The sequence below is a fragment of the Ammospiza caudacuta genome, chromosome 6 (assembly GCF_027887145.1).
Source record: "Ammospiza caudacuta isolate bAmmCau1 chromosome 6, bAmmCau1.pri, whole genome shotgun sequence".
Taxonomy (NCBI): domain Eukaryota; kingdom Metazoa; phylum Chordata; class Aves; order Passeriformes; family Passerellidae; genus Ammospiza; species Ammospiza caudacuta.
In genome coordinates this window covers 13941251-13966059 of record NC_080598.1, presented here as the reverse complement: position 1 = coordinate 13966059, position 24809 = coordinate 13941251, and the positions used below count along the sequence as shown (strand labels likewise).

The window sequence follows — 24809 nt, the reverse complement described above, 5'->3', positions numbered from 1 at the left end:
GGAGGAGGTTGTGCACCAACTTCCCTCTGGTGTAACAGCCTCTGTTCACACTTGACCTAAGGAACCTGGAAAATTGGAATTGTGAACAACAATAATCAAACTCTTTAAAAAGTTGAACCTTGAAGTTGTTGAAGTGCACTGGGTCTTGCATGAACAGGAATGTTAAATACCCCAACAGGTTTGCAATGAGCTCCAAGAGAAACTCACTGCCAGGAAGGTTTTGTGGATGTTCTTGTGCAGAGTGATGCTGGCTGGATCATTGCTAATGCTGTAAGAAGTACAACTGAGTCAGCCTAAGGTTTCCTAGTTCACTGAAGCAAGGGACATAAGGCAAGCTTGCCTTCTGACAATAGCATTGCAAGGTCATTTTCTCATTAAGATTTAACAGTATTTGTGTTTTCCTCGCTACTTAATTAAGCAACTGTGATGGTACTCAGGCTGCAGATCAAGTCCAGCAAACAGGAAAGAAAGTTAATCATGACTGGACTATTAACTCAAATGAGAGTCATGAGGTGTTCTAAGCCTATTTTCTGTTGGAGTTTTGGGCTTTGAAACTCATGTTGAATCAGAGCAAGGCTGAACTGTAAACTATGGCCTGATTCAGGTAATTTTGATTGCTGTATAGAAATTCCTAAATCAATTAATGCTATTACAGGTAGACAGAACAGCTAGATCATATTCCTACATTTTCAGATGTTGCCAAAGGTGTGGATAGAAAAGCTGTAGTTAGAAACTGCAGAGTGACTTGGAAACTGCAGGCAGCCAAGAAACTCCTTGTGACAAAAACAACCTCCTTTGTCCCAAATAACCTCAGAAGGGGCCACAGGTACAAGTAGAACTCTGCATGGAGCTGATTAGCTCCCACTTCAGTGGAGTTTAATCAGACTGAAAGAGTGTGGGCACAGTCAGGTGAGTGTGGAACCTTCCTTGAACTGGTGAGATTCATTAACTTTGGTGCTGTGATTTATGGTGCCACTGACAGGAATGACACTACTGGGATCACTTAATTTACCTTTATAGGACACCTTGTACTGAGCAATTGTAAAGAGTTATTGAAAGTTCCCTGTCTCCCCTACTGGTTTACAGTGTGCATAAGTAGAAAAAAAGGTTATGCTAAACTCTTATTTTTATCTGGATTTCCATGGGTGGTCCTTATGCTGCTTTAATAGTTGTGCATGTGAGCATAAATCTTCAAATGATCAGTTTTCACATAGTGTCACCTGACATACTTTATTAAAAAGCTGGTAAGATGCTAGTTATATTTGACAGAATAAACTCCAAATTTTTATGTATTCTGATACTTTTATACATGTGAATTTAATTGTCTCTCCTTGTTCTGCTACCTGAGTTGTTCTCAGTGCTGTTTTCTCCATGCTGGTTTTACAGGACATTGAGGACTTAATTGTTAGTGTGCAGTTGTTCATTTTTCATTCAATCACGTGGTATTGGTGTGATAATGAAGGAAATGGAAGAGCAGGATGGGGCTTAATATATTTTTAAAACCCTTAAGATAAAGGTTTGTTTTTTAATGTGACAATTAAAACTAATTAACCTTTAGACCATGTTTGAATCCAGTGAGATTTTAAAGTTTCTTTAAAGAAATCACTGTAACTTAAAAATGTGTTTTGTTAATTTAATGGTTTAATACATTTAAATTAGCTAAGTAATTTGAAAGAAAATTACTTTGCCATCACTTTGAAACTTGTTTCCATTGGTTTCTAATGGGACTTGAATTCTTTTCCAGATATAATCTGTTTCATGAGGGTGGCTTCACGTTGCAATAATCCTTCTCATTACATTTCTAGGACTTAACTCCTTTACTCCTTAATAACACTCTTGGCAACTGGTACAGAGCAGTGTCCTGTTCCAGGAGTACTCTGCTTTTTAAAAATAGCACTGAAGCTCTGTGAAGCTTGCCTAAGGGCTCTTCTTGATGACTAAACTGAGGATTATCAAATATCTGCAATATTTCCAGCATGCAGAAGAGATCTCAAAATCTCTGGGTTTGTTTGCATTTCCCGGACCTAAGAAAAATGTCTGGGGGGTTGGGGAAAATAGTTCTTTGGTTTTTTGTTTGGTTGGTTGGGTTTTTCAGTAGTAGTTGTTGCCCAAATCCTTTCCAAAAAAGCTGAGTGGGGCTGCAGTACAAACTTAAGATTTCTGTGTGCAGAGTTTCCAGGTTGATGTTTCAAACCACCCCTTCAGTTCACACTGGGAGCAATCCTGATGGTTTCTTGCTATGTTAGAATATTGTTTCCAGTGCCTGGTGCTGGCTCACAAATGTCTGTTTTGCAGTGTGTTCAGAAGGACTCCTGCTCCTCAAACACAGTGAGGATGGTGTACCCTGGTGCCTTTGTAGTTCAGTGATGTTTCCAAAGCTGCATTTAAGTAGATGTAGCTGATTCTGCAGTGTCTGAAAGGACTGAGCCTGCAGGGTGTCTCTTTAGACTGTTTTTGTGGTTTTTCTTTGGCCTGGAAAAGTGCAGTGAAAGGGCACGTGACAAACTTGCCTCCTTTGCTGATGGCAAAGGCTCTTTGGAAAACTTCCAATCCAAGGACCATTCCACTTCAACTAAGCAGTGTCAGAAAACAGCCTTGTCCCATCAAACATGGAATAATAATATTATGTTGCCTTTGTTAATTTGATCAGTGTTTTTATAAATTGATTTATTTAAAGAATAAAGGAAAATGAAGAGTCTCTGAAGATAGATTCTTAGATTAATTTAGAGATAAACACTTTTTATGAGTTGTTCTTTAGATTTCTCCATTAATTTAGGGGCTTGTTTTAACTATGTTATTCCAGTTTTTCTCACATCTCCTATGTCAGATTCTGTTTGCATGTCATTGCTTAGGTAGCCTAAAATAGTGGGATGAGCAAGCTCTGGGCATACTCAGTGGTTTGTATTCTCCTCTAGTTAGAAAAAATAAGGCCCCTTTTCTTTAGTGAACCCTATTAGTTTGCATTACAGACAATAGCATTACAAGCTCATTTTTCTATTCAAGATTTAACAGTATTTGTGTTTTCCTTGATACTTTAATTAATTAAGCAACTGTGATGTGAAGCTGCAGATCAAGTCCAGCAAACAGGAAAGTGAACCATGACTGGACTATTAACTCAAATGAGAGTCATGAGGTGTCTCTATTGCTTGTATTGCTGCATTGCATGTCATTTGAAAAGAGGCTTTAGGCCAAAAACATCTGTGTAATGGAAAGTGATCCTTTCTGAGCAAAGTGTGGGAACATCTTTCCATCCTTTCAGATGTTACTATTAGTTTTTCCCTATTAGTTACTAACAGTTCCACCAGCCTGTGGTGCAGATGCTCACCCATGTATTTGCACAAGCTCCATAAAACAGGAGGTTCAGAAATATAGAGGAAAATGTGAAGTAATTATGAATATGCAGAGCCAGCCACTGGCAGTTTTTTCTGCTTCTGAGAGTGAGAGGCAAATGATGTTCTTACTAAAATCTAAGTCAGTAATGGCTAAAATTAGCATTTATATACAGCCAGAAAATATATGTCAGGTTTAAGTGGGTGGTGGAACTCCAAACTGAGCCAGTAGTTAAACTCAGTGCTGTGATGAATATAACCTACTGAATTAATCATGTTCTTTGTCCATTGAGGCAAATTGTTACTGAGAACTAATCCACATGAAGGATCATCTAAAAGGCAGTTTTAGGCTGCTTTGTAAATCATGCTGTAAGGATCTGGAGCAGTCCTCATCCTGGTTCCAAGTGTGTTTGTTATCAAGGTCATTTATAAATGGTATGCTCTTGGCAGCCAGTGATGGTGTAACTCTCCTCTACTGGCAGTAAGGAAATTCCAAACTCTAGATCAAATGTATAATAAAACATTTACTATATAGCACAAAGACTTGGTTGTGTGGTTTTGGGGTTTTTTTAAATATACCTATATACTTGCAAATCTAAGCTGAGATGTACTGGTTCAAAACCACCAAACCCCAACATCTGTTGTTCTGAAGGGTGTTTTGAGTTCTAAATCTGTAGCATGAGTGCATGTTGCTGCACTCAGTGGTTTTGTTCTTGTTTCATTTTGGTTATTGAAGCCCTCTGTTCATCTGGTAACTCAGGCACAGGGTAACAGCAGTGTATTTGAGCTGCTTTCTGTATTGTGTTGGATTCAGTGACATTGGAGCAATTGGCACAATAGTGTTGAGTTCACTGGGAGTGTGAGGACTCACAAAGCACTCAGCAGGCTCTTCTGAGGCAGTGGGTAGCACCATTGCTGTCACACTGTTCAGGTGCTTGTTCTGTCTGGGGGTGATCCCTTGCTTGCCAGTCAAAGGATTCCTTTCCTCCTGTGTCTCCAGCCATGGGACTTGGTTTGGGCTGTGTGGCATGGCCAGAACAACAGCTTTGGTTTGATGCTCCTGATTTAGGCTGAGCTGTTGGGACACTATGCTTCCCAGCAAGCACTCCAAGGCAACACGATTTTCATACCTTATTATCCCCTTTCCCATTTCCTGTCCCCTTTTCCCTGCTGGCATACTTCCCTGTCTCCTATCCAGTCTTCTCCTTCTCTTGCTTTTTATCCTGGTCCCAGTTTTGCTACATCTACACCCAGATCTGGCATTTCTGATGCATTACCTAGATAATCCCAGTCTTTTGTGCTGCTACTCGTGCAGTTACACAAATGCTGCTGCCCTCTACTCTCCAGAAAATCCCAGCACTCTCCTTCAATTATCTGTGGAATTAATCTCTTTTTCATGTAATTTCCACATTCCTAACTGTGAAGCCCAGTTGTTCTTTAATTTCTGCTATCTGTACCTCTTCTCACCTGTGGCATTTTTCCATGCCATGCTCAGCAGATTTCCATGTCCCTGCAGCCCTAGTAGGTATTTAAGACAAACTCTCTCCTTCTGCCATGCCTTTTCCCAGGTGGAAGGGCTTCTCTGGGCAAGAGCCAGTTTTTTGATCATTCAAAATGTCTATAAAAGGCTTTTTCCTTGCCCAGCAACCCAGAGAAGTGAAATAAAACTGCCATGGCAGGACACTGAGCACTGAAACTGAACTGAAAGGTACTCCAATACTTCCTCACTGCAGTTTAGTTATTTTCATAAAAAGCTGAAATATTTTGTGACTCATGGGCTTCCTGTTGTCTCAAAAGTTGTGCTGTCATTTCTAGAGAGACAGAGATTCTTTTTCCAAGGTAGCATCAACAGGTTTCCCAGGCTAACATAATGATTCTGTTTAGTATCCACAAGGATTAGAAGTGTTCTTTCAGAATAGTAGGTAAGAGAAGGATCAGTTAAATTACTGATCAGATGAAGTTGATAGAATAAAGACACATTAATATTTAGAAGCCAAAAATTATTATGTAAATATTAATAGTAATAATAGTTAATATTAATACTTTTAGTTAATGGTAATAGTTTAATAGTTAATAGTAACAGTAATTAGTAATTTTAGTTTAATAGTTAATAGTAATACTAATTAGTAATTTTAGTTTAATAGTTAGTAGTAATACTTTTACTCACATAATACCCTTTTTAGTAACTTCAAAGGAAGCAAGGTTTTTCTTTAAATTATCTCACTTTTACAAGTTTTTTTCCTGTAGGCACAGCCTCTGGGTTTATGGGCACAGGAGGGAGTTCCCAGCAGGAGCTGAGGCGTTTCCTTTGCTGTGCCAGCCCCAGCAGGGCTGTGGGAGGCAGAGGATGTGGGAGCAGGAGCTTTGCCCCTGCCCCGGGGGAGTCTCTGCTGTGCCAGCCCCAGCAGAGCAAACGTTTGTGGTTTCACATCCCGTTCCAAGGAGCTGCCGGGGCAGGAACGGGGATGGGCACGGAGCAGGGACGGTGCCAGGCGCAGGGTGACATCCAGAGGGTGCCACCAGCCCGTCCCTGCTGCCCAGGCCGGGCTGAGCAGGCTGGTGACCGTCCCTGTGTTTGCTCTGCAGGGTGAGGAAGCCAAGCCTGGCGAGGAGGAGGATGAGGAGGTGTGGGAGGATGGAGACAGCGGCCACCAAAGGCTGGGGAAGGCCCAGCTCCAGGTAGGAGATGCTGCCTTCCAAGGAGAGGGACTTGTCTGTCCCACTGGAATTTGGGGTGTGAGGCCAATGGAACAAAGGGGTTGATTCCATTTTCTTACATGGGCCAGGCTGTGTTTGAAACAGCCCAAGGTAGCAGAGAGCTGGAGTCATTTCCTAGCAGGGAGATTGACTTGGAAGCTGCATTCCAAACTCTTGTCCACATTTATTTTATCTCCCACATGGAGATGCCTGAGGAAGGTGGGGTGTTTCTAACAAAAGAACATCCCAATTCATCTGTGGTAGAGGGTTAAAAATTAAAGTGTGAGTGGAGGTGCCTTTAGGACTCTTCCAATCCCTTAGTATATGAATGGAATTGAAATTAAATATCCAGATCCTGACAAGCTTGTGTGAACTCCAAAGCCTCTGCAAGTGTTTTACAGCCAGGGAGGGAGACAAGAGTCTGGAGTCTCTCCCCAAAAACTGGCTGCTGTTTGTTTCACCGGGCATAGGAATGACTGTGGATTCCCTGGGGCTGTCCGTATGGAGAAAGGTTTATTTATGTGCCCTGGGTTTATTCAGGGTCTCTTCACAATGATGGAAACTGATTTCATTGAAATGCCAGAGGTGCCCAATGCTTTCCCCAGGCAGAGCTCAGAGCCAGCCCTGTGGGAAGGGGTTTAATGCCCATTTTCCCCATCCCTCCAGGCAGCAGCACTGGAGCACTTGAGCCAGACATGGCCAAGGTGCCCAGTGCTGGCAGGAGGCAAATCCAGGGATTGGACAGTGGGAGTTTGCACTGCTCCTGGAATCCCAGGCCTGGAGCTGTGCTTCAGAGAGACCAGGAGATGCTGCCTCACTCAAACCTTGTTTAAAGCTCAGCAGCCTCCCTGTTCCCTTGGCATTATTGCTGCTCCCTTTGCTGCTCTTCCTTATTATTATTAATTATTGATGTCATTGTTACTGTTGTTACTATTGTTACTGTTGTTACTATTGTTGCTGTTATTACTATTGTTGTTACTATTGTTACTGTTGTTACAGTAATAGTAATAACAGTAACTATAGTAAACTCCCACTCCATGTCTTGCACAGCCCTTTCCTTCCCAGAGGTGCTGCTTCAGGAAAGCCCCTCCAGCCTGGGAAGGAGCTCCTGGCTCCAGACACATTCCCAGTGCCCAGGAGCAGCAGGACCTGTGCTATTCCCAGCAGGTGAGGCAGAGGTGCCTTTCCTTCCTTCCCTGCTGCACTTTGGCTTTTTGAGGGGTCTCTGGGGGTCTGAGGGAGAAGTTCTTTGTCACTCCAGGGCAGAATTAGCCCTGGTCCCACTGAAAGCAGGAGGAATTATTTTATCCCTGTTTTTGGATACACATTTTGTGTTTTCTCTGCTGCTGACACCATGTGGTGAAGCAGCAGCTCCCAAATTTTCAGTGCTGCTCCCTGGAAGAGTTTTCATTTGTAGAACCATGAATTCCCTGCTGGAATCCAGTCACAGCCCCCAGATCAATGTGCACTTTAAGGTCTTACACCCTGACCAGGACAAGTTCCTGTTTCTAGACATGGAAAATGGGGGGAAACTCAGACTGGAGTGGGGCCAGGATGCAGAATGGGGCAGTGAGGCAGCGTGCTCAGCCCAGGCTGGGGCTGGCACAGGGGCTGTCCCCTGCTGGATGACACCTGTGGGGAACAGATCCTTCTCTTCCTTTGTCCAAAGTCCAATGGCAAAGGATTCAGGAACTCAAAAGTGGGGCCTGGAATGAAAATGGTTCTGTTAAAATTAGGCAAAGAATGTGATAAGAAAAAATGGGCATCTTTTTTATGTATTAAAATAGTAGGGAATAAAATGTTGACAAGGGGCACTTTTATTCAGTGTCACCTTTCCTTTTTTATGGATAGAACCCCATAGTGAGCAATCAGAACAGAAGTAGGAAAGCCAGGAGCCTTTGATTTCCAGAGTGGACCTAATTTCTATTTTCTCCTCTCTTTCAGGACAGGAAAAAACACTTAACTCATCCCATCTTTGCCCAGAGCTTTGGAGTTTGAGCAGCCAAACCCAACGGGCTCCAGCTGCACTGGAGGGTCCCTGGTCCTGCCGTGGTGTGGGGTGAGTCCCCAGCTGTCCCCAGAGTGTCACAAACCCAGAGGGATCTGCCCTGGTTTCAGGCTGTCCCTGCAGTCCCCAACGCCTGAGACCCAGAGAGAGCCCTGTCCAAAGGGGCTCTGTCACCTTTGTCACCGTGCCAGGAATGGTGGCAGCCCCGGGAGCAGCTGGGAGCTGGGGCAGTGTCTGGGGCTGATCCAGGGCAGGGCAGGGCTGACCCTGGGGGGGTTGGCCCCCCACGCTGAGCTCAGGCAGGATCAGGGGCACAGATGCTGCATTTTGTGCACCCTGAGAGTTTCTGTCCCCCCCGGGCATTTCCTGCGGGGCTGGGGCAGCGCAGGGAGCAGAATTAACCCTGCAGCTGCCGTGGCCATTGCTGGCCTTGGTCTCTCTGCTGTGCCATCCCACCGTGGCCATTTGCTGCTGCCACTGCCACTGCCACCCCCTGGGGCTGTGTCCTCCTGGCAGCCCTTCCCAGCCCCTACAGGAGCTCCAGTGGTGCCTCTGGGCCTGTTGGGAGGGTTTGCTGGGAATGGGCCTCACCCCTGGGAGGATCCTTTTGTTCCAGAGCAGACTCCAGAGCTTTTGGGCTGCTCAGCTTCAGGGTTGGATTGCAGAAGTGCCTGAAAGGAAGAAGAGCAATGAGGTTTGTGCAAGTGGTGCATTCAGACCCCACCTGGCAGCCTGTGCTCTGTGTGGGAGGTTGTTGTGCGCTGGCACTGCAGGGAATGAATGTCCCCTTCCCAGTTCAGCCCAGCAGATCCCAAAGGCTCTTACAGGAATATTTACCCTTTCCTTCCCTGGGTGATAATTTCATCTCCACCTGCTGTGAGCCATTCCTTGAGTTCTCCTGGAGAAAACCTCACAGCAGAGGAGTTTGCAAAGAGCCCAGAGCTGTGTTTGGAGCAGAGAGGGCTGAGAGCTGCATCTGCCTGTGCTGCCCCAGCCTGGCAACATCCCCATGGAACAGCCTGGGCAGAGGGGATTGGATGGAGCCAAATCCCTTCATGCAAGAGGTTTTCTCCTGTGCAGATCAGGCATGGGCAGGCAGTGAACTTTGGAAATCAGCTGATTTCCCCAGTAAGCATCACTCCCATCAGCATGAGTGACAGGACCTGTGCCCACTGCTCAGGAGTCACCCAGCCAAAATCAAGGGCAAAGGTTGGTTTGGGTCTGAGGACTTGAAATAACTTTGAAAGAGAAGAAATAACCTTTTTCTTCTTGCTTTTTCTTTCAGATGCTGGAATTGCCTCTGTGGATGTGCACTGAGCTCTCACTGCAGGGAACTGCCAGGCCTTAATGGTGGTGAGTTCATGTTCTTCTCACTGGGAACTGGAAATAATTATTAATTATTTTTAGTTAATGGTAATAGTTTAATAGTTAATAGTAATTAGTAATTTTAGTTTAATAGTTAGTAGTAATACTTTTACTCACATAATACCCTCTTACCCTTCAGAAATGTTTTCTGAAACCTTGTCCCTTTGGTGCCCCACTGTGTGTGACAAGGACAGAGAAAGTGAGCAGAGGAGTAGCCTCAGGCAGGGGAGGGGCAGGAGAAAGGCACTGTGGGCAAAGGGACCTTCCTGGCATCACCAGGGCACCTGTGGGGAACAGAATGGACACTTTGGAGGTGAGGAGCGGACAGTTTGGGACAAAATCTGAGTTCATCTACAGGGTAATAAATCAGGGATATTTCTGAGAGAAAAGCTGAGGTAATGAGTTCACCCACCTTGGCCCAAGTTGTGTTTGCACAAAGTGGGACCAGAGGTGAAGGTCAATCCAAAGCCAACCCTGCTCAACCTCTAAATCCCAGGATAAACTCTACAATTGCCCATTGAGGGACTAAAAATTTGTAAGAATGGAAGCAAGAGCATTAGGAAGGTTCCTGGAAATGCCACGAGAATGTTGTCATAGCATCTTTAACAGATCTTTAAGCTTTTTTGACAACAATGCATTTCTCTGTTGGGATTATTCACTCTGTGGGCTTTGGGGTTTGTTTGGATTTGAACTCCCTCACAGTGGCCCTGACACTGCTCAGGAGCTGGTAGGACAAACAGTCAGAGCTCCTGGCAGGGGCAGGGTGGTTTCCTCCAGAGGGGATCCAGCTGCTGCCCACCAGCCGGGCCACAAGGGTTCTGCTTTGACTCCTGTCTTCTTCCAGGGCAAGAATGATTTCAGCTGATTCAGATGAGTTTCCGGCAGTCTCATCTCCCGGCACTTCCCAGGCAGCCGATCCCCTCTCCCGCCCCTCCTGCTCTGAGCTCCCGCCCAGCCGGCGCCGACTGTGCAGGGAATTTGTCCTGCCAGCAGCAGGACAGGAGCACTCTCACCCTGGGACTGGGATTGTCCTTTTGGGGGATGCTGGGTACTGGGATTTAGAGAATTCCATACATTTGGCTGCTGAAATTTCTCAGCCCAGGGGCTTTGGATGACAGGGTAGCAGCAAGATTGTTCCCTGAGTGGTGCCTAGATTTGAGGTTCAGTATCAGCTTTGCTAGTTTAGAGGAATTATACCTGTAGTCCCCTATTCCTTGCTGAATTCCCACTGGAATAACCTCCCAGTGCCTCCTGCAGCATAGATATTCCTACACAGAGCTGCCTATTGAACACCAGCTGTGCCAGGAGCCAGCAGAGGCTCCAAGGAAGCTCACTGGGATCAGGACAAGGACAGGTTGATATTCCATAGTATTTGCTATTTATTACCCTCGTCCCCCAGCCAAATGTTTCCCCACAAAATTTTCCATCTGTCTGCTACCAAAAACCTCATTTTTACATCAAAATGTTCATTCTACCCATGTCCCCATGGGTACGTGACAGAGTTCCCATTCCACAGGAATTCCATGGGCTCCACCCCTGGGCTCGGGCTCCCGCTGATGTTTTACAGCAGCCGAGGTCGGGAGTGGCCTCTGGGAGTTCTTTTCCCTGAGGAGAGGGATGCACATCCCTGCCTTCAGGGCACCTGCAGCGTGACCCACCTGTGCAAGCTTCCCAGCAGTTCTGCAGTTCCAGCTGGCTCCCTGAAAAACTCCAAACTTCATCCAAACAAAACTTCATCTAACTCTAACCTTTTGTTTTAGGGCGCCTCCGAGGGCCTTGCTTGGGATTGAATTTCTGCGAAGGGAATTCCCTTGGCTTTAAGGCTGCTGCTGGAGGATGTCCCCAGGCTGGAAGGGAAGGGACTGGAGTGGCTGGGACACCCCTGGTGGCTGTGTGGGAGCTCCAGGAGGTGGCACCGGGAATTGCTGTCTGAGCTCTCTGCAGACCCAGCGTGCAGCACTCCCGGGCAATGGCAGCTGTTCCTGGGGTGTTTTTGGGGTGTCAGGGGGCTCTGTCCGGGCTGCAGCAGCTCCGGGGCCCGTTCAGAGCAGCCCCTGGCCCAGGAGCCGCGGGCAGCCCTTGGTCCGTGCCCATCCCAGCGCTGCCCGGGCATCCCAGCGCCCGCCCCGGGTGTGCCTGGCACGCTGCCCGCACGGGCAGGACACTGAGGCGCAGCTCCTGCCCGGCCCGCACCGAGGACAGGAGGGGCCGGTTCCCTCCCGGGGCTCGGCCTCCTCCCGCCCCGCGTTCCCGGCCGGCCGGGACACGCGGAGGGAGCGCCGAGGGACATTCCCGGCAGGGAGCAGCAGTGCCCGAGGGCTCCGGGCAGCGCCGGGCCTGAGAAGCAGCGCCGGGCTCAGCCCCGCCGTGATTCGGGGCTGTGAGCGCTCACCTGCAGGAAACGCCCCTCGGCAGGCGGGACCAGCCCTGACACTGCAGGAGAGCTTCGGCCTGGGACCAAGGGAGCCCTCAGGACTGGCCTTGCTCGTTTCTCCCTGGAAAGGGACACGGCATCAGCACCTTTACAGCCATCAGGGAAATGCTGAAAAAGACAGAAAACCAGGATGATGGGAAGAATTTTGTGCTGTTGTGTCAGATGCCAGCCAGTTCTACCCTAGAGCCATTCCAGAGGCTGGTGTGCAAAGCAGCGTTAGCAGAACATGTGCTGATTTTCCCAGGAATTCCCTTGCTGGCAGCAGCCATTCCCATCCCAGGCAGGACTTTTCTCGTGACCCTGAGATTGGCTCAGGTGCTTGGAGCAGGGTGCTGAGAAGGCCAGGATTCCAAGTTTAATGCCCACATGGGCCAGTCACCTACCATCGTTTGACTTGACGATCCTCGGGACTCTTTCTAAGAATATCCTGTGCTCTAGAAATAAAAAATAAACAGTTTTCACTGGCTTTTTAAACCCAGAGCATTTTGCATTGGAGAGCACAAGCCACAGGGAAAGTGGGGAAAGGAGGGAGAGCATCAGATCTTACCTGGCAGATGTCGAGCGAGTGGAACCGAGCCCGGGCAGGGCCCCGTCCCGCACCCGGCACAGTCGGAGCAGGAGCAGCAGTGCCGAGCTCGGCCCCAGCGCCCGGCCCGGAGCGGCTCCTCCGGCCCACGGCGATGCAGCCCCGCTCACTCCGCGGGGACGCGGCGGGCGAGAGCCCCGGGGGTGCGGGCACAGGGTCCGGGTCCCGCTCTGCGCACGGTGGCCTTGGGGGTACCGGGGCTGAGGGGGCTCCGCATCCCCGCGGGGGCCGGGCCGGGAGCGCCCCGGGGACCGCCGCGCTCGCAGCGCCGCTCCGGGCCCGCCAGGGGGCGCCGCGCTCGCAGCGCCGCTCCGGGCCCGCCAGGGGGCGCCGCGCTCGCAGCGCCGCTCCGGGCCCGCCAGGGGGCGCCGCGCGGGCCGGCGGCGCTGAGGGAGCGGCGGGGCCGGAGGGGTCCCGGGGTCCCGGGGCCGTCTCGGGCGGTCCCCGCGCCCCGCCCGATTCCAGCCGCGATCCAGCGCCTGCTCCGGGAATGCGCCGCCCTCCTGCCAGGCCCGGCACCGGCACAGCCCCGGCTCCCCACGGCAGCAGCGGGACCTGCCCGGAGCCGCAGCGGGAGCAGCCCCGCAGCAGCCGCGGTGCAAACGGGAGCGGCAGTACGGGCCGCAGTCCGCGCCCGTCCCGGAGCGGCTCTTCCCACCCACGGCGATCCCGTTCCCGGTCTCAGCCCCAATCCCGCCTCGGTTCGGCGGCATCGCGACCCGCAGCCCACCCGGCGAGGGAGAAGCGGCTCAACCCGGGACCCCCAGCAGACACCGGCAGGACCCGGAGCCGAATCCCCAGGCCCGGATCCCGTTCCCTGCCCCACCTCAGCGTTTCAAGCCCCGCGCAGCACCGGGAGCAGCCCCCGGTCTGGGGCTCCGCACAGCGCTCCAGCCACGGTCTCGCCGCATCCCGGGATGAGCATCCACCGTACAAAGCAGAGCGGGCGCGGATCCGCCGGGATTTACGGGCGCGGGCGGGGCGGGGCGGGGCCGGCTCAGGTGCGCGGGGCCCCAGCGCGGCTGCGCGGGGCGGGGCCGAGAGGATTTAAACCCCGGGAATCGGCGCTGGCGCCATTTGCCCCCTCGACGCTCGGAGGGGAAGGTTGCGTCCGCGCGGGGTCCATATCTTTTTATTTGTTTCTTTTCTTTTATGCTTATTTTTGCTTCTTATTCTCAATACCTCGCCTCTCTCCCTCCCTTCCTCCCCTCCCCCACCCCCTACACCCTCCCCCCCCCCCTACCCCCCCCTCCCTCTCCCCCCTAGCCCTCCCCTCCCTCCCCCCCAAACCGCTCCCTCCCGGGCCGGTCCCCCCCTACCCTTCCTATCCCCCTGCACACCCCAACCCTGCCCTACCCCTCCTTCCTCCACGCTTCCTTTCCTCCCCAGCCCGGCTCCCACCTGCCCCCTCATCCTCCTTCCCTTCCCCCCAATTCCTCCTCATCTACCCTCAATCCTCCCTCTCTTTCCTTCATCCTTCCTCCTCCTCCTCCATCTCCCCCTGTTTTTTCCTCCTTTTCCCCTGTTCGCCTTGACCCCCCCCCCCCCCACCTGTGTTCCATCCTGGTCCTCCATTCTCCGCCCGTCCTGCCCCCGCCACCCCACTGCCCCTGCTCCCCTCCCTGCTCCCCTGCACACCCCGAGCCCCCCCACCTGCCCTCCATCCTTGACCCACCCCGACCATCCCCTCTGTCCCCCTGTCCCCGTCCTCTGTCCCCTCTCCCTCTTTCCCCCGCAGCCGCGGGGCTCGGGGCGCCGCACAATAAAGCCCAGAGGGCCGGAGCGGCGCCCCCGCTGTCCCTGGAGCCCCCACACGGGGCCGGACCCGCTCGGCGGGACCCCCCATTGCAGTGCAAAGCACGGCCCGACAGCGCCGGGGTTCCGGCTGTCCCTACATCACACTGGGGGGCCCCGGGGGAGGGCGGTTGGGGGGGGTGGGGGGGTGTTAGGAAGGGCCCCCTCCTCAGGAGGGGGTCCCGGGGGGGAGGGGGGGTTGGGGTGGGGGGGGGGGAGGGGTAGGGGTAGGGGTAGGGGTAGGGCCCCCTCCGGAGGAGGGGCCCCGCGGGAGGGGGCGGGGCGGAGGGGCACTCCCCCCCTCCAGGCTCCGCCCCCTCCCCCGGGGCCCCTCCTCCGGACGGGGCTCGGCCCGGCCCCCTCCCCGGGACCCCCTCCTGCGGACCGGGGCCCGAGGGGGGAGGGAGGGGGGCGGGTGGGGTGGGGGGGCAGAAGGGGAGGGGCCGCTTGTCTGTCCCGTGGTCTCTATGTGTGTTCGCGCTGCAGAGTGACGTGACCCCCCTCTGCTTCCCCCCACCCCACCCGCCCCCTCCCTCCCCCCTCGGGCCCCGGTCCGCAGGAGGGGGTCCCGGGGAGGGGGCCGGGCCGAGCCCCGTCCGGAGGAGGGGCCCCGGGGGAGGGGGCGGGGCGGTGAGAGGGCACTCCCCCCTCCAGGCCCCGCCCCCTCTCTCGGGACCCCTCCTCCGGAGGGGGCCCGCCCGCCCCCCCTCCCAGGGACCCCCTCCTCCGGAGGGGGCCCTACCCCTACCCCCCCCCCCACCCCAACCCCCCTCCCCCCCGGGACCCCCTCCTGAGGAGGGGGGCCCTTCCTAAAACCCCCCCAACCTCCCCCCTCCCCCGGGGCCCCCCAGTGTGATGTAGGGACAGCCGGAACCCCGGCGCTGTCGGGCCGTGCTTTGCACTGCAATGGGGGGTCCCGCCGAGCGGGTCCGGCCCCGTGTGGGGGCTCCAGGGACAGCGGGGGCGCCGCTCCGGCCCTCTGGGCATTATTGTGCGGCGCCCCGAGCCCCGCGGCTGCGGGGGAAAGAGGGAGAGGGAAGGAGAGGGGAGGACGGGGAGAGAGGAGAGATGGAGGAGATGAGGAGGGTGAGGAGGGGTGGGGAGGGGGATGGCGGTACGGAGGAAAGCAGGAGGAGAAGAGAAAGGCCCGGAGTGAAGAGAAGGAACGTGGACAGAGGAGGGAGAGAATGGGAATAGAAGGGATTAACCGGGTAGGGACAGGAGAGGAAGGTGTGGAGGTTTGGGAAGAAAGGCGAGGTGGGTTTGGGGGAGAGAGGGAGGAGGGGGAAAGGGAGAGAAAGCAGGGGAGTACGGGGAGAAGGAAGGAGGGGTAGAGGGGGAGACAGGAGGGGAGGCCGAAGCCCCCGCGCCCCACCTGAGGACGGCGGACACGGAGCCGGCGCCCGCACCGAGCTCTGAGTGAGCAAATGGCGGCGGAGGCGATTCCCGAGGATTAAATCACCTCGGCCCCGCCCCGCGCAGCCGCGCTGGGGCCCCGCGCACCTGAGCCGGGCCCGCCCCGCGCACCTGTGTCGGGCTCGGCCCCGCCCCTGGAACCGCCCCCGGGCCCCGCCCCGGGCCCCGCCTCACGGAGCCCCGGCCCCGCCCCGGGCCCCGCCCCTGGCCCCACCCCGGGCCCCGCCTCACGGAGCCCCGCGCTGGGGGCGGGGCCATCGCTCGCGGCCTCGCCCCTCTCACCTGGGCCGGGCCCGTCCCTCACGGCTGGGCCGAACCGGGGCTGCTCCCGGCCCTGGCATCGGGGCTTCGGGCCCGTGTCCGCTGGGGGGCCCGGGGCGGGATTGGGGCCGGCATGGGGACCGGCCTCGCCGCGGGCGGGAGGAGCCGCTCCGGGACGGGCGCTGGGGCGGAGCCCGGCGCTGCCGCTCCTGCTCCGGTTCCGCCACGGCCCCGGAACGCTCCAAGCCCCGCCGGTCCCCGCAGCGCCGGAGAAATAATTCCGGAAATTTTTATCCAGCGTACGCAGATAATTCTCCTAGAGAAACCCCAAACATAAAGGTCGAGGCAGGTGGGAGGGGCGGGCGATGTTCTGCTTTCAGTTAAAACTCATCGGGAAAAATCCATCTGTGGAACAGCTCATTTCCTCTCCCAGACTCGCTTCTGTGTGATCGGCTGCGATTCCAGTGTTCGCATGGCATTTCCAGCCTGTGGGACTCCAATGGAATGCCAGGTGCTGAGCACGAGAGAGCACAGTGGGAAATGTCTCTGGATCAGGCAGTGTCCCAAAGGTCTGGCACTGCCCAGCGTTCCTGGCTGGAATTTGGGGATCCCAGCACAGCCCCTCCATAGTGTCCCTGTGAACCTGGCACTGCCCAGCGTTCCTGGCTGGAATTTGGGCACAGCCCCTCCATAGTGTCCCTGTGAACCTGGCACTGCCCAGCGTTCCTGGCTGGAATTTGGGCACAGCCCCTCCATAGTGTCCCTGTGAACCTGGCACTGCCCAGCGTTCCTGGCCAGGGATTGGGGGTTCCAGCACAGCCCTCCCAGCACATCCCGCTGCTTCCTCAAGTCCCTTTAACCAGGATCCTTTTTTGGCGTGGGAGCACCCAAACCCAGCAGATTTGGCTTTCACCAATTTTGGGGGATCTCCCCTCTCCTCAAGCAGTTCCTGCTGCCAAAACCCAGCCTGAGGCTCAGCTCCCCATCCCCTCAATCTCTCCAAGGAATTGCACTTGGATTTCCCAATCCAGCCGGGCAGCAATGCTGTTCTCCTCGCTGTGTAACTTAACTGCAGTAATTGCTTAAGAAATAATTAAAATAAATGCAAAGAATGAAGAGACAATAAAGAACTGCCAGCTCCAACCAAGGGCTGCTCAAGCCCCTTCTCAATGATCAGCTTTAATTAATCAATGCAAATGAACCAATTAAAACCACATTGATACAGTTTTATTCTTTTTTATTGAATTCTAGAGAAAAACTGCAGAATAGGAAAGAACCTTTTTAACCCCAAAACTCTTCTGGGAGATCCACCGGGCAGGGCTGCACTGCACCCCAAACTGAGGAGAACTGGGAGCAAAGACAAACCCAGACTGAGATTCCTGGGAGATTGGTGCAGCTTCTGCCAGCCAGAACATTCCTTGGTCTGAACACACACCTGTGAATCCCAGGAATCTGGGACATCATCAAGAGCCTTTTTATTAAAAGCAGATTTCCACAGAGAATTTACAGAATACAGAAAATTAAATGCAAAGGAACAGCTCCTCCAGCCCAGCAGGCTGCAGCATCCAAAAGAAAATGAACAGAAAGATGATGGATTGGGACCATCACCAATCCCAAATCCCTGGTGTGGAATATCACTCTGCGTTGGTTTATAATTCACCGCTTCTCTTAGTGGACAAACCCTTCAGCTTTGCTCCAATTCACTGAGTTCCCAACTGTGGCCACCAAGATTCTGCTGCCCCAAGCCCTGGTAGGAACATCAAGTGGTCCAGGTGCAGTGTGGAGCAGGGAAAGAATTGGGATAATTTCTCTTCTCCAATTCCAGATGTCTTGGTGAGGTTGGGAAAAATAAGGAATTTTGTTTACACGACAAGATTGGAGTCTCTTTTTAATGACTGGCAGACAACACATGTGGGGAAACATTTCCACCTGCACAGGCAAACCATGAACAGCAGGATGGAATCTGGCCTTCTACCAAGGTAGGAGAGAGGAGAGGAGAGGAGAGGAGAGGAGAGGAGAGGAGAGGAGAGGAGAGGAGAGGAGAGGAGAGGAGAGGAGAGGAGAGGAGAGGAGAGGAGAGGAGAGGAGAGGAGAGGAGAGGAGAGGAGAGGAGAGGAGAGGAGAGGAGAGGAGAGGAGAGGAGAGGAGAGGAGAGGAGAGGAGAGGAGAGGAGAGGAGAGGAGAGGAGAGGAGAGGAGAGGAGAGGAGAGGAGAGGAGAGGAGAGGAGAGGAGAGGAGAGGAGAGGAGAGGAGAGGAGAGGAGAGGAGAGTCTCCTTTCTCCTGGGATAGGTGTTGTACATGTTTACCTACCTTTCACACCCTCAACAGCAATTTTTCCTTATAGATAACACATCAGAAAAAAAAACCCTGCAAGTGAGTTGTTAATCTGCCAGGATGACAGCCCTGGGACGGACATTTTTCCTGCTGTGCTCTTGCTCTTTTCAGAGCAGTCTGACCAAGTTTTCCAGCCAGGAGACCCCAGATGAGCACAAAGAGCCACCCCTCAGTACTGCAGTTTACAGCTCGGCTCCTGGCTGCAGAGAAGGGCCCTGGGAGCCCCAGCAGCAGCACAACCTTCAGCACAGGTCCCCTTGCACAGCCCAGGTGCACACAAAGCACACACCAGCCCCAAACTCCTCCCTCCTGACTCAGTTACCTTCTGGAATGCCACAGAAGAAGGAATTCCAACCTAACTGGGATTCCCTTCTCCTCCTGGCCCTCAGGGCACTGCTGGGCAAAGGCAGCTCTCCCTCCCTGGCCCGCTGGATTCATTTGACTCCTCCAAGCTCTCCCCCACTGTGGAATTACAACTGAAATGTTCCACAGGGGTATAACCAGACCAGGAGCTGTCCCAAAACACGTGAGCTAAAGACAACACTGCAACCACTGCTGTGGTATCCAGCACTAAATTAGTGGTTTCAACCTCCTTCTGACCACCTAACACAGCTCATGAGGGCAGGAGAATTAATTTAAACTAAGTACAATGGGCTCAATTTCCATTGCCAGGTTTTACAGTGAACAAAGAACTGAGCTTCCCCAGTACATGGATTTCAAACCACTGGCCAAAGCCAGTAGGTCAGAAAGGGAAAAGCAGAGCTGCTGGCAGTGCTGGAAGCACTGATTGCCCCGAGTTACAACAGCTGAAGGAGCCCCTGAGCCCCAGTGAATATGGCATCAGGTATCTGTGCAGGTTACATTTCATAAGCAAAAAGATCCCTGGGAAGTGCATTAAAATTGTTCCTACCTGTCCTTTCACAAGGCAAGACTGTTTTTCCATACAGCAAATGTTTTTTTAATTCAACAGATAGTACTTCACTCAGCTGGAGAAGAAAAAGATGAGATCTGCTAAATTCCCTAAGCCAGACAACACAAAACAAAACAAAACAAAGCAAAACTTTTCAGTTTGGGTAAAAAAGAACCTTTCATTCCACTTTTTCACCATTTTCAACAGTCTACCATATTCATTTTGTCTCTCTTCAAACAAAAAGCCAATTCAGCTTTGAAAACCGTATATTCTGGTGTCCCAAGCTAACAAATAAATGCATTTCTCTTCCCCTATGCCCAAATACATCTTAGCATAGAAACATCCAAACTCACTTTTCCTGGGAACTTGCAGAATTCAGCCTGATAAAAATCCCACAGATTTCCAGTGGGTTCTGCCTGCTTGGATTTTCAATTCCTCTTCCCCCAGCTGCTCCCTGCTGTGGCATCTGGGGCAGTTGTTTCCACTGGGCAGGACAGGGAGGGTTTCACTCCTCATCTTTCCCTGGACCTGCAATCAGAGCCTTTGGGTCCTGCTATGTCAGCCCCCCCAGGCCCTAAAGCAGCAATTCCTTCCACCCTTCCAGGAGCTGCCTCACAGCCCCCAGGAAGGCCCCACACCAAACCCCAACAGCGTTGGTTCGCTTGCTTGTTCCCAGCCCCAAGGGATTCCACTGAAACAAGGGCTGAAAATCTTCCTCAAAAGAGGAGCAGAGGGACTCTGCCCCTCCAAATGCAAACTCCCAGCCACCATCACTCCTGTTCCACCAGTGAACCCACATTTGGTTCCATTATCAGGTGGGCCTTTACTAAAACTCCAGTTTTTCTCTCCTGCAGGAATTTTGAGGCCCAGGGAGTGGCTGTGCCCAGGAGATTTGCCAAAATCCGCTACGATTTCACTGCACGAAACGCCAACGAGCTGTCGGTGCTGAAGGATGAAATCCTGGAGGTACGTGAGCACTCCTGGGAAAGGTGTGTCCCCTCCCCTTGCAGGGCAGCAGAGAGCTCAGGATGGCAGCCAGCACCAACTCCTTGTCCCTGGTGGTGTGTGACAGTGACACAGGGCTCAGGATGGCAGCCAGCACCAACTCCTTGTCCCTGGTGGTGTGTGACAGTGACACAGGGCTCAGGATGGCAGCCAGCACCAACTCCTTGTCCCTGGTGGTGTGTGACAGTGACACAGGGCTCAGGATGGCAGCCAGCACCAACTCCTTGTCCCTGGTCGTGTGTGACAGTGACACAGAGCTGTGCTCCAATCCAGGCTGGCACAGGCTGCCTGTGCTGGGCTGTGTCCCCTCCTCAGCTCAGACACATCGGTCCCATCCCAACCACGGTGAGGAGGGAGGACAGCACCAACTCCCTGTCCTGCCCTGCTCATCCCCTGCTGGACTCCAATCTGTTCATAACACCCAGTTATTCTCTGCAGTCCTCAGGAGTTTCATGGGGAAAGTGACACTGGATGAAGTGTCACTGGAGTTTTCCCAGAGTCACAGGGACCTTCAAGCTCATCTCATCATGAGTTTGTGCTCAACTCCCAGTTTGTGCTTCCTGCTGCTTCTGTTCTGCTGTGGAGCAAAACCTGGGGCTCTGGGATCAGCAAATCACTGACTTAGTGATTTGAAGTAGCAGAGAGGAGAAAAGGTCTCAATCCCAACGCTCCAATTGTAGATCCTCACACATCTCTCCTTCCACACCAGGCAACAGCCAAGGGGTGATGGGAGGAAAATAAATGGCAACACAGGGGCTCAGGAAAATGAGAACATGGTTCTGGGAAACACAGAGTCCATCCCCCCAGCCTCTGCTGCCTCACAGGAGCTGGGAGTTTCCCCTCTTGCTGAGAAGTTTGCAGGGCAGTTCCCTTATTTCACCAGCCCAAAGGGAACTAAATAACTCAAACCCAGGAAGATGACAAGCTGAAGCAGAACCCCAACCCCAACACCAGCCCTCAGGGAATGGGACCCTGTCCCTTGTCACCCCTTGAGAGCACCACTGGGAGCAAAGACTCTGCCAGATCTAAAATACAAAAGTAAACACTTTCCTGGGCTATATTTACAGACTTAATAAAAATGCTGAGCCACACCCCCATTTTCCTAACAATTTCCCCACCAACACATTTAATGGGATTTTTGAGTGAAGATTTGATCTCATTCTCTACCTGTTTCTGCAGAACTTATTCACCAAATGGATGAGCTGAATGACGAGCTGCTAAAGAAGATCACAAACAATAAAATTCAGCCTCCCCACAGGAATTTCAAAGTGGAAAAGCCTCAGCAAGTTTTTGTGCCCCTCACCTTTGAATCCAGCACTGAAGAAGTCAAAGCCTGGCTGGAGGCCAAGTCATTCAGCAAAGAGTAAGATTTGCTCTGTTGCCACATGAAACGCTCGTCCTTCCCTGGAGAAGGAGCTGGGGAGGCCACTGGCACCATCTCACCTGGGACAAATCACTGGGATTTACCTACAGAGCCTGTGCTGTAAATTAGATTTCAACCCTATTAAACCCAGGCTCTATAACCAGCATGTTCAGAGCCCAAACTCACTCCCTTTCTATCTTATAAACCTTTTCTTGGAGAAAAACAATCCACAAACTAAACCCACGGCCTGAGATGCCACTGGAATCACAGCTGCCAGCCTGGCACAGCCCCAGGCCCTGTGACACGACCCCAGTGCAGCTCCCAGCCTCCCATCTCCCACTCCTCACCTCTGGCACGAGGCCACTGCAGCTCAACCATCATCTCCCACTTTGTGTCTTCCCAGGACCGTGGAACACCTGGGCATCCTCACCGGAGCTCAGCTCTTCTCCCTCAACAGAGAGGAGCTGAAGAAGGTGTGTGGTGATGAGGGGAACAGAGTGTACAGCAAGATCACGGTGGAGAAAAACCAGCTGGAGGTGAGTGTTTTTCTGGGTAATTCCTGCTGGAATGGGGGGCTGTACCAGCAGTGTCACATAGCTCATTAAACACACATTTTAAGAAACACAATTGGGGAAAAAAAGAATGCAACCAAACCTACACAAGCAATAAAACACACATAAAAATTTCTGAAGTGTCTTTTAAGCTAAAAGGCCCCAAATCCATAGGATCCCCCTATTTGCACTAATTAATCTGCTTTTTACTGATATCACCAATCCCTTTGAAACTAGCTCTCCTCCCACAGCATTTATTAAATACTGTAATTTAACTACAGCTTGAAGTTCAGATCCAAACTTCCTGTTTTGTTTCCATTCCAGAAAAGCAGAGGGGAGTCAGAGCTCCAAGAGATCATGAAGCGCCGCCAGGAAAGGATTGATTCTGCTAATTAAAGTCTCTCTGCTTTATTTCAGCTCTTAGCCCTCAGTAGTGCAGAAAAAAGGGAATGAAAGTAATGATTGCCGGCCCAGGCCGGAGGCAGCAGAGCTCCCCTTGGGCTCCAGCTGCCATCAGAGTGACAATTCCTCCAACACTCTTGGGAAGGGTTGGCAATAAGACCACATCCCACTGGGAAAGGTGTTTTAATTTTGCATGAAGTATTTTTTTTATAACTATGTATTTTATACTGAGATTTTCCGTGCATGCGATCAGAGCAGGATTCCCACGGGGCTGGATGGACGACAAGGGCTGGATTCAAACAGAGACCCCAGAGCTTTTCCCCAAGGCCTGTCCCTGCTCCCAGCCCTGGCTGGCAGAGCAGGGCTGGCACACAGCTCAGGAGGGGCCAGCTCAGGGCCTGGAGCCTGCACCCCGGCAATGAGGCTGCAGGAACAACCCTGCACTGCTTTGGCTTCAAGGAAAGGACATTAAAGCTCATCCTGTTCCCCCCCATCACGGGCAGGGACGCCTTTCCCAAGCCCAAGTTGTTCAAATCCTGTCCAGCCTGGCCTTGGACACTGCCAGGGGTGGGCAGCCTAAGGCAGCCCCACTTCCATTCCCTCCTCAGTGCAGGTGTCCCCTGCAGCCCTTGAGCACAGCCCGGTGACAACTCCCTGTCCCCCTCCCGTCCCCTGTGCCCCCTCACTGGACAAGGCTGGAATGGCAACACACATTCCCAAACTGGCTGCTTCCCTAAATCCACAGACCAGTTGGTGCTGCCTCTGAGCAGCTGAAATGAGCTGTCAGTGCCTAGAAAGGAGCAGGAGTGACAAACAAAGGGATCTGAACGTGGACATGGGTGAGCTCCACCTGCCCACTGCTGCTGATGCACAGGCCTGGGCTCAGGGAAGCTGTGCAGCCCTTCCCTGGGCCACTGATCCTGCCCTGGAATGCTGTGGGGCTGCCAAACCCGGCCTCAAACCAGGAGAAGATAAGCCCTGACCATTTGCTCCTGTCCCAGGCACACCCACAGCCCTTCCCAGGGTGTTGGTCACTCGTCCCCACCTTCAGCTTTTCACTGTAGAAAGTCAGCTGAAGTTATTCCCAAATAGCTGAAACCCCAAAGCACACTGGGCGAGGCAGGTTTAACTCCAAATACGTGGGCACAAGGAAAAAAAATCTAATTTAGCACAGGGTGTTGCTCTTGACTTCCTGTTTTCCTTCATAAAATTATGTGCATTTCTATATAACAATCTGTAAATAGGGGGTGAGGAAAATCTCTCTCCCTGGAGGCAGAATTAGTGATTATGCTTCCAAAATTTACTCACAATTTCAAAACTCAAGCAAGCAGCGTAGTTCCTGTCCACAGCAAGTTTGGCACACTGCATTTCTGTCTCTGTTTACCTGACAGACCAAGCTGATTGCAAAGCAGTGAAGCAAACACAGCTCCAGAGCTGCCCACAGCCCAGGGACAGTTGGCTTTTCTCTCTCAGCACTGCTCAGTCTTTGCCCAGATTTGTGTCTGTCCTTGCACATTTAATGGGAAAAGCTTTAACACAGCGTTGGGGAACTCGTGTCTCGATCTGAGAGCACCAGAGCACCTCAGGTTTGCTTTATTCCTGACTGTCTCCCATGGATAATCTGTTTTCTTCATCTGAAAGAGGACGCTGCTGGCAGCAGCAGAATCAGGGTGCAGGCAGGGGGGGATCCTGGGTTTGGTCACAGCCCTGCTGGGATCTGAGAAGGGCACTCACCTTGTCAGGGAGGGATGAAGAGGACAATCCTCCTGAGAAGCCCTGGCTCTGGAAGAGGGTGAAGGGAAGCAGCACGGCAAGCACAGGAGGCGAAAGTTTCTAAAATGAAAATAAAACCAAATGTTGAGCTAGGAAACACCCCACCTTCTAGTCCTGGGGTGTAGAGGAAAGCAAAGCACAGGGAATTACAGTTATCTGGCATTTTAACAGGAGTGCACACGACAGCTCTGTAAAGTTGGGAGCCACAGGAGCACTTCCCAAAACAAACATCTCAGCAGGCCTCACTGCAGAGGTCACTTTTACAAATTTCCATGCGACTGAGCTGTGCATCTGTTCTGTTTGTACTGCCTGCAGACTCTGCTATAAAGAACTGTACATTGATGTACCTGAGCGAAGGAGACAATGATATAACCATGCACTGTGCAAGAGTTATTAAAATAGTTAAGTTATAAATCCATGTCTGTCTCTTTAACTGGGTTCTCATAATGGTTTGTCACTGACAGTCTGAGAAACTCAGCAAAAGCTCTGAAACCACACATTTCCTTTTGGGTTTGGGGGCTGACAATCAAAAGGAAGGGTGTTATGGCCTGGATAGCTGTGTTTTGAAAACAGAGGTGAA

The 24809-nt window shown here is 52.4% G+C and overlaps 1 protein-coding gene and 1 long non-coding RNA gene across 2 annotated transcripts; one reads left to right on the top strand and one right to left on the bottom strand.

Moving 5' to 3' along the window:
• Positions 1–8222: 8222 nt before the first annotated feature.
• LOC131559279 (uncharacterized) lies at positions 8223–12239 on the bottom strand. Its single transcript, XR_009274856.1, has 4 exons — positions 12217–12239; positions 11792–11941; positions 9294–9414; positions 8223–8705 (listed from the first exon to the last, which is right to left on the bottom strand). It is a non-coding gene; the product is annotated as an uncharacterized LOC131559279 (long non-coding RNA).
• Positions 12240–21325: 9086 nt separating this feature from the next.
• Positions 21326–24613, top strand: LOC131559052 (epidermal growth factor receptor kinase substrate 8-like protein 2). Its single transcript, XM_058807259.1, has 3 exons — positions 21326–21503; positions 21907–22039; positions 22379–24613. The coding sequence occupies exons 1-3, from the start codon at positions 21334–21336 to the stop codon at positions 22448–22450; spliced, it is 375 nt and encodes a 124-aa protein (XP_058663242.1). The 5' UTR covers positions 21326–21333; the 3' UTR covers positions 22451–24613.
• The last annotated feature ends 196 nt before the right edge of the window (positions 24614–24809 follow it).

Excerpts from the sequence above, each read along its gene's own strand:
- LOC131559052 (XM_058807259.1), top strand. The coding sequence starts at position 21,334 with ATGGATGAGCTGAATGACGAGCTGCTAAAGAAGATCACAAACAATAAA. Across the intron at positions 21,504-21,906 it reads GCCAAGTCATTCAGCAAAGA|GACCGTGGAACACCTGGGCA; the intron begins GTAAGATTTGCT and ends GTGTCTTCCCAG. Across the intron at positions 22,040-22,378 it reads TGGAGAAAAACCAGCTGGAG|AAAAGCAGAGGGGAGTCAGA; the intron begins GTGAGTGTTTTT and ends TTTCCATTCCAG.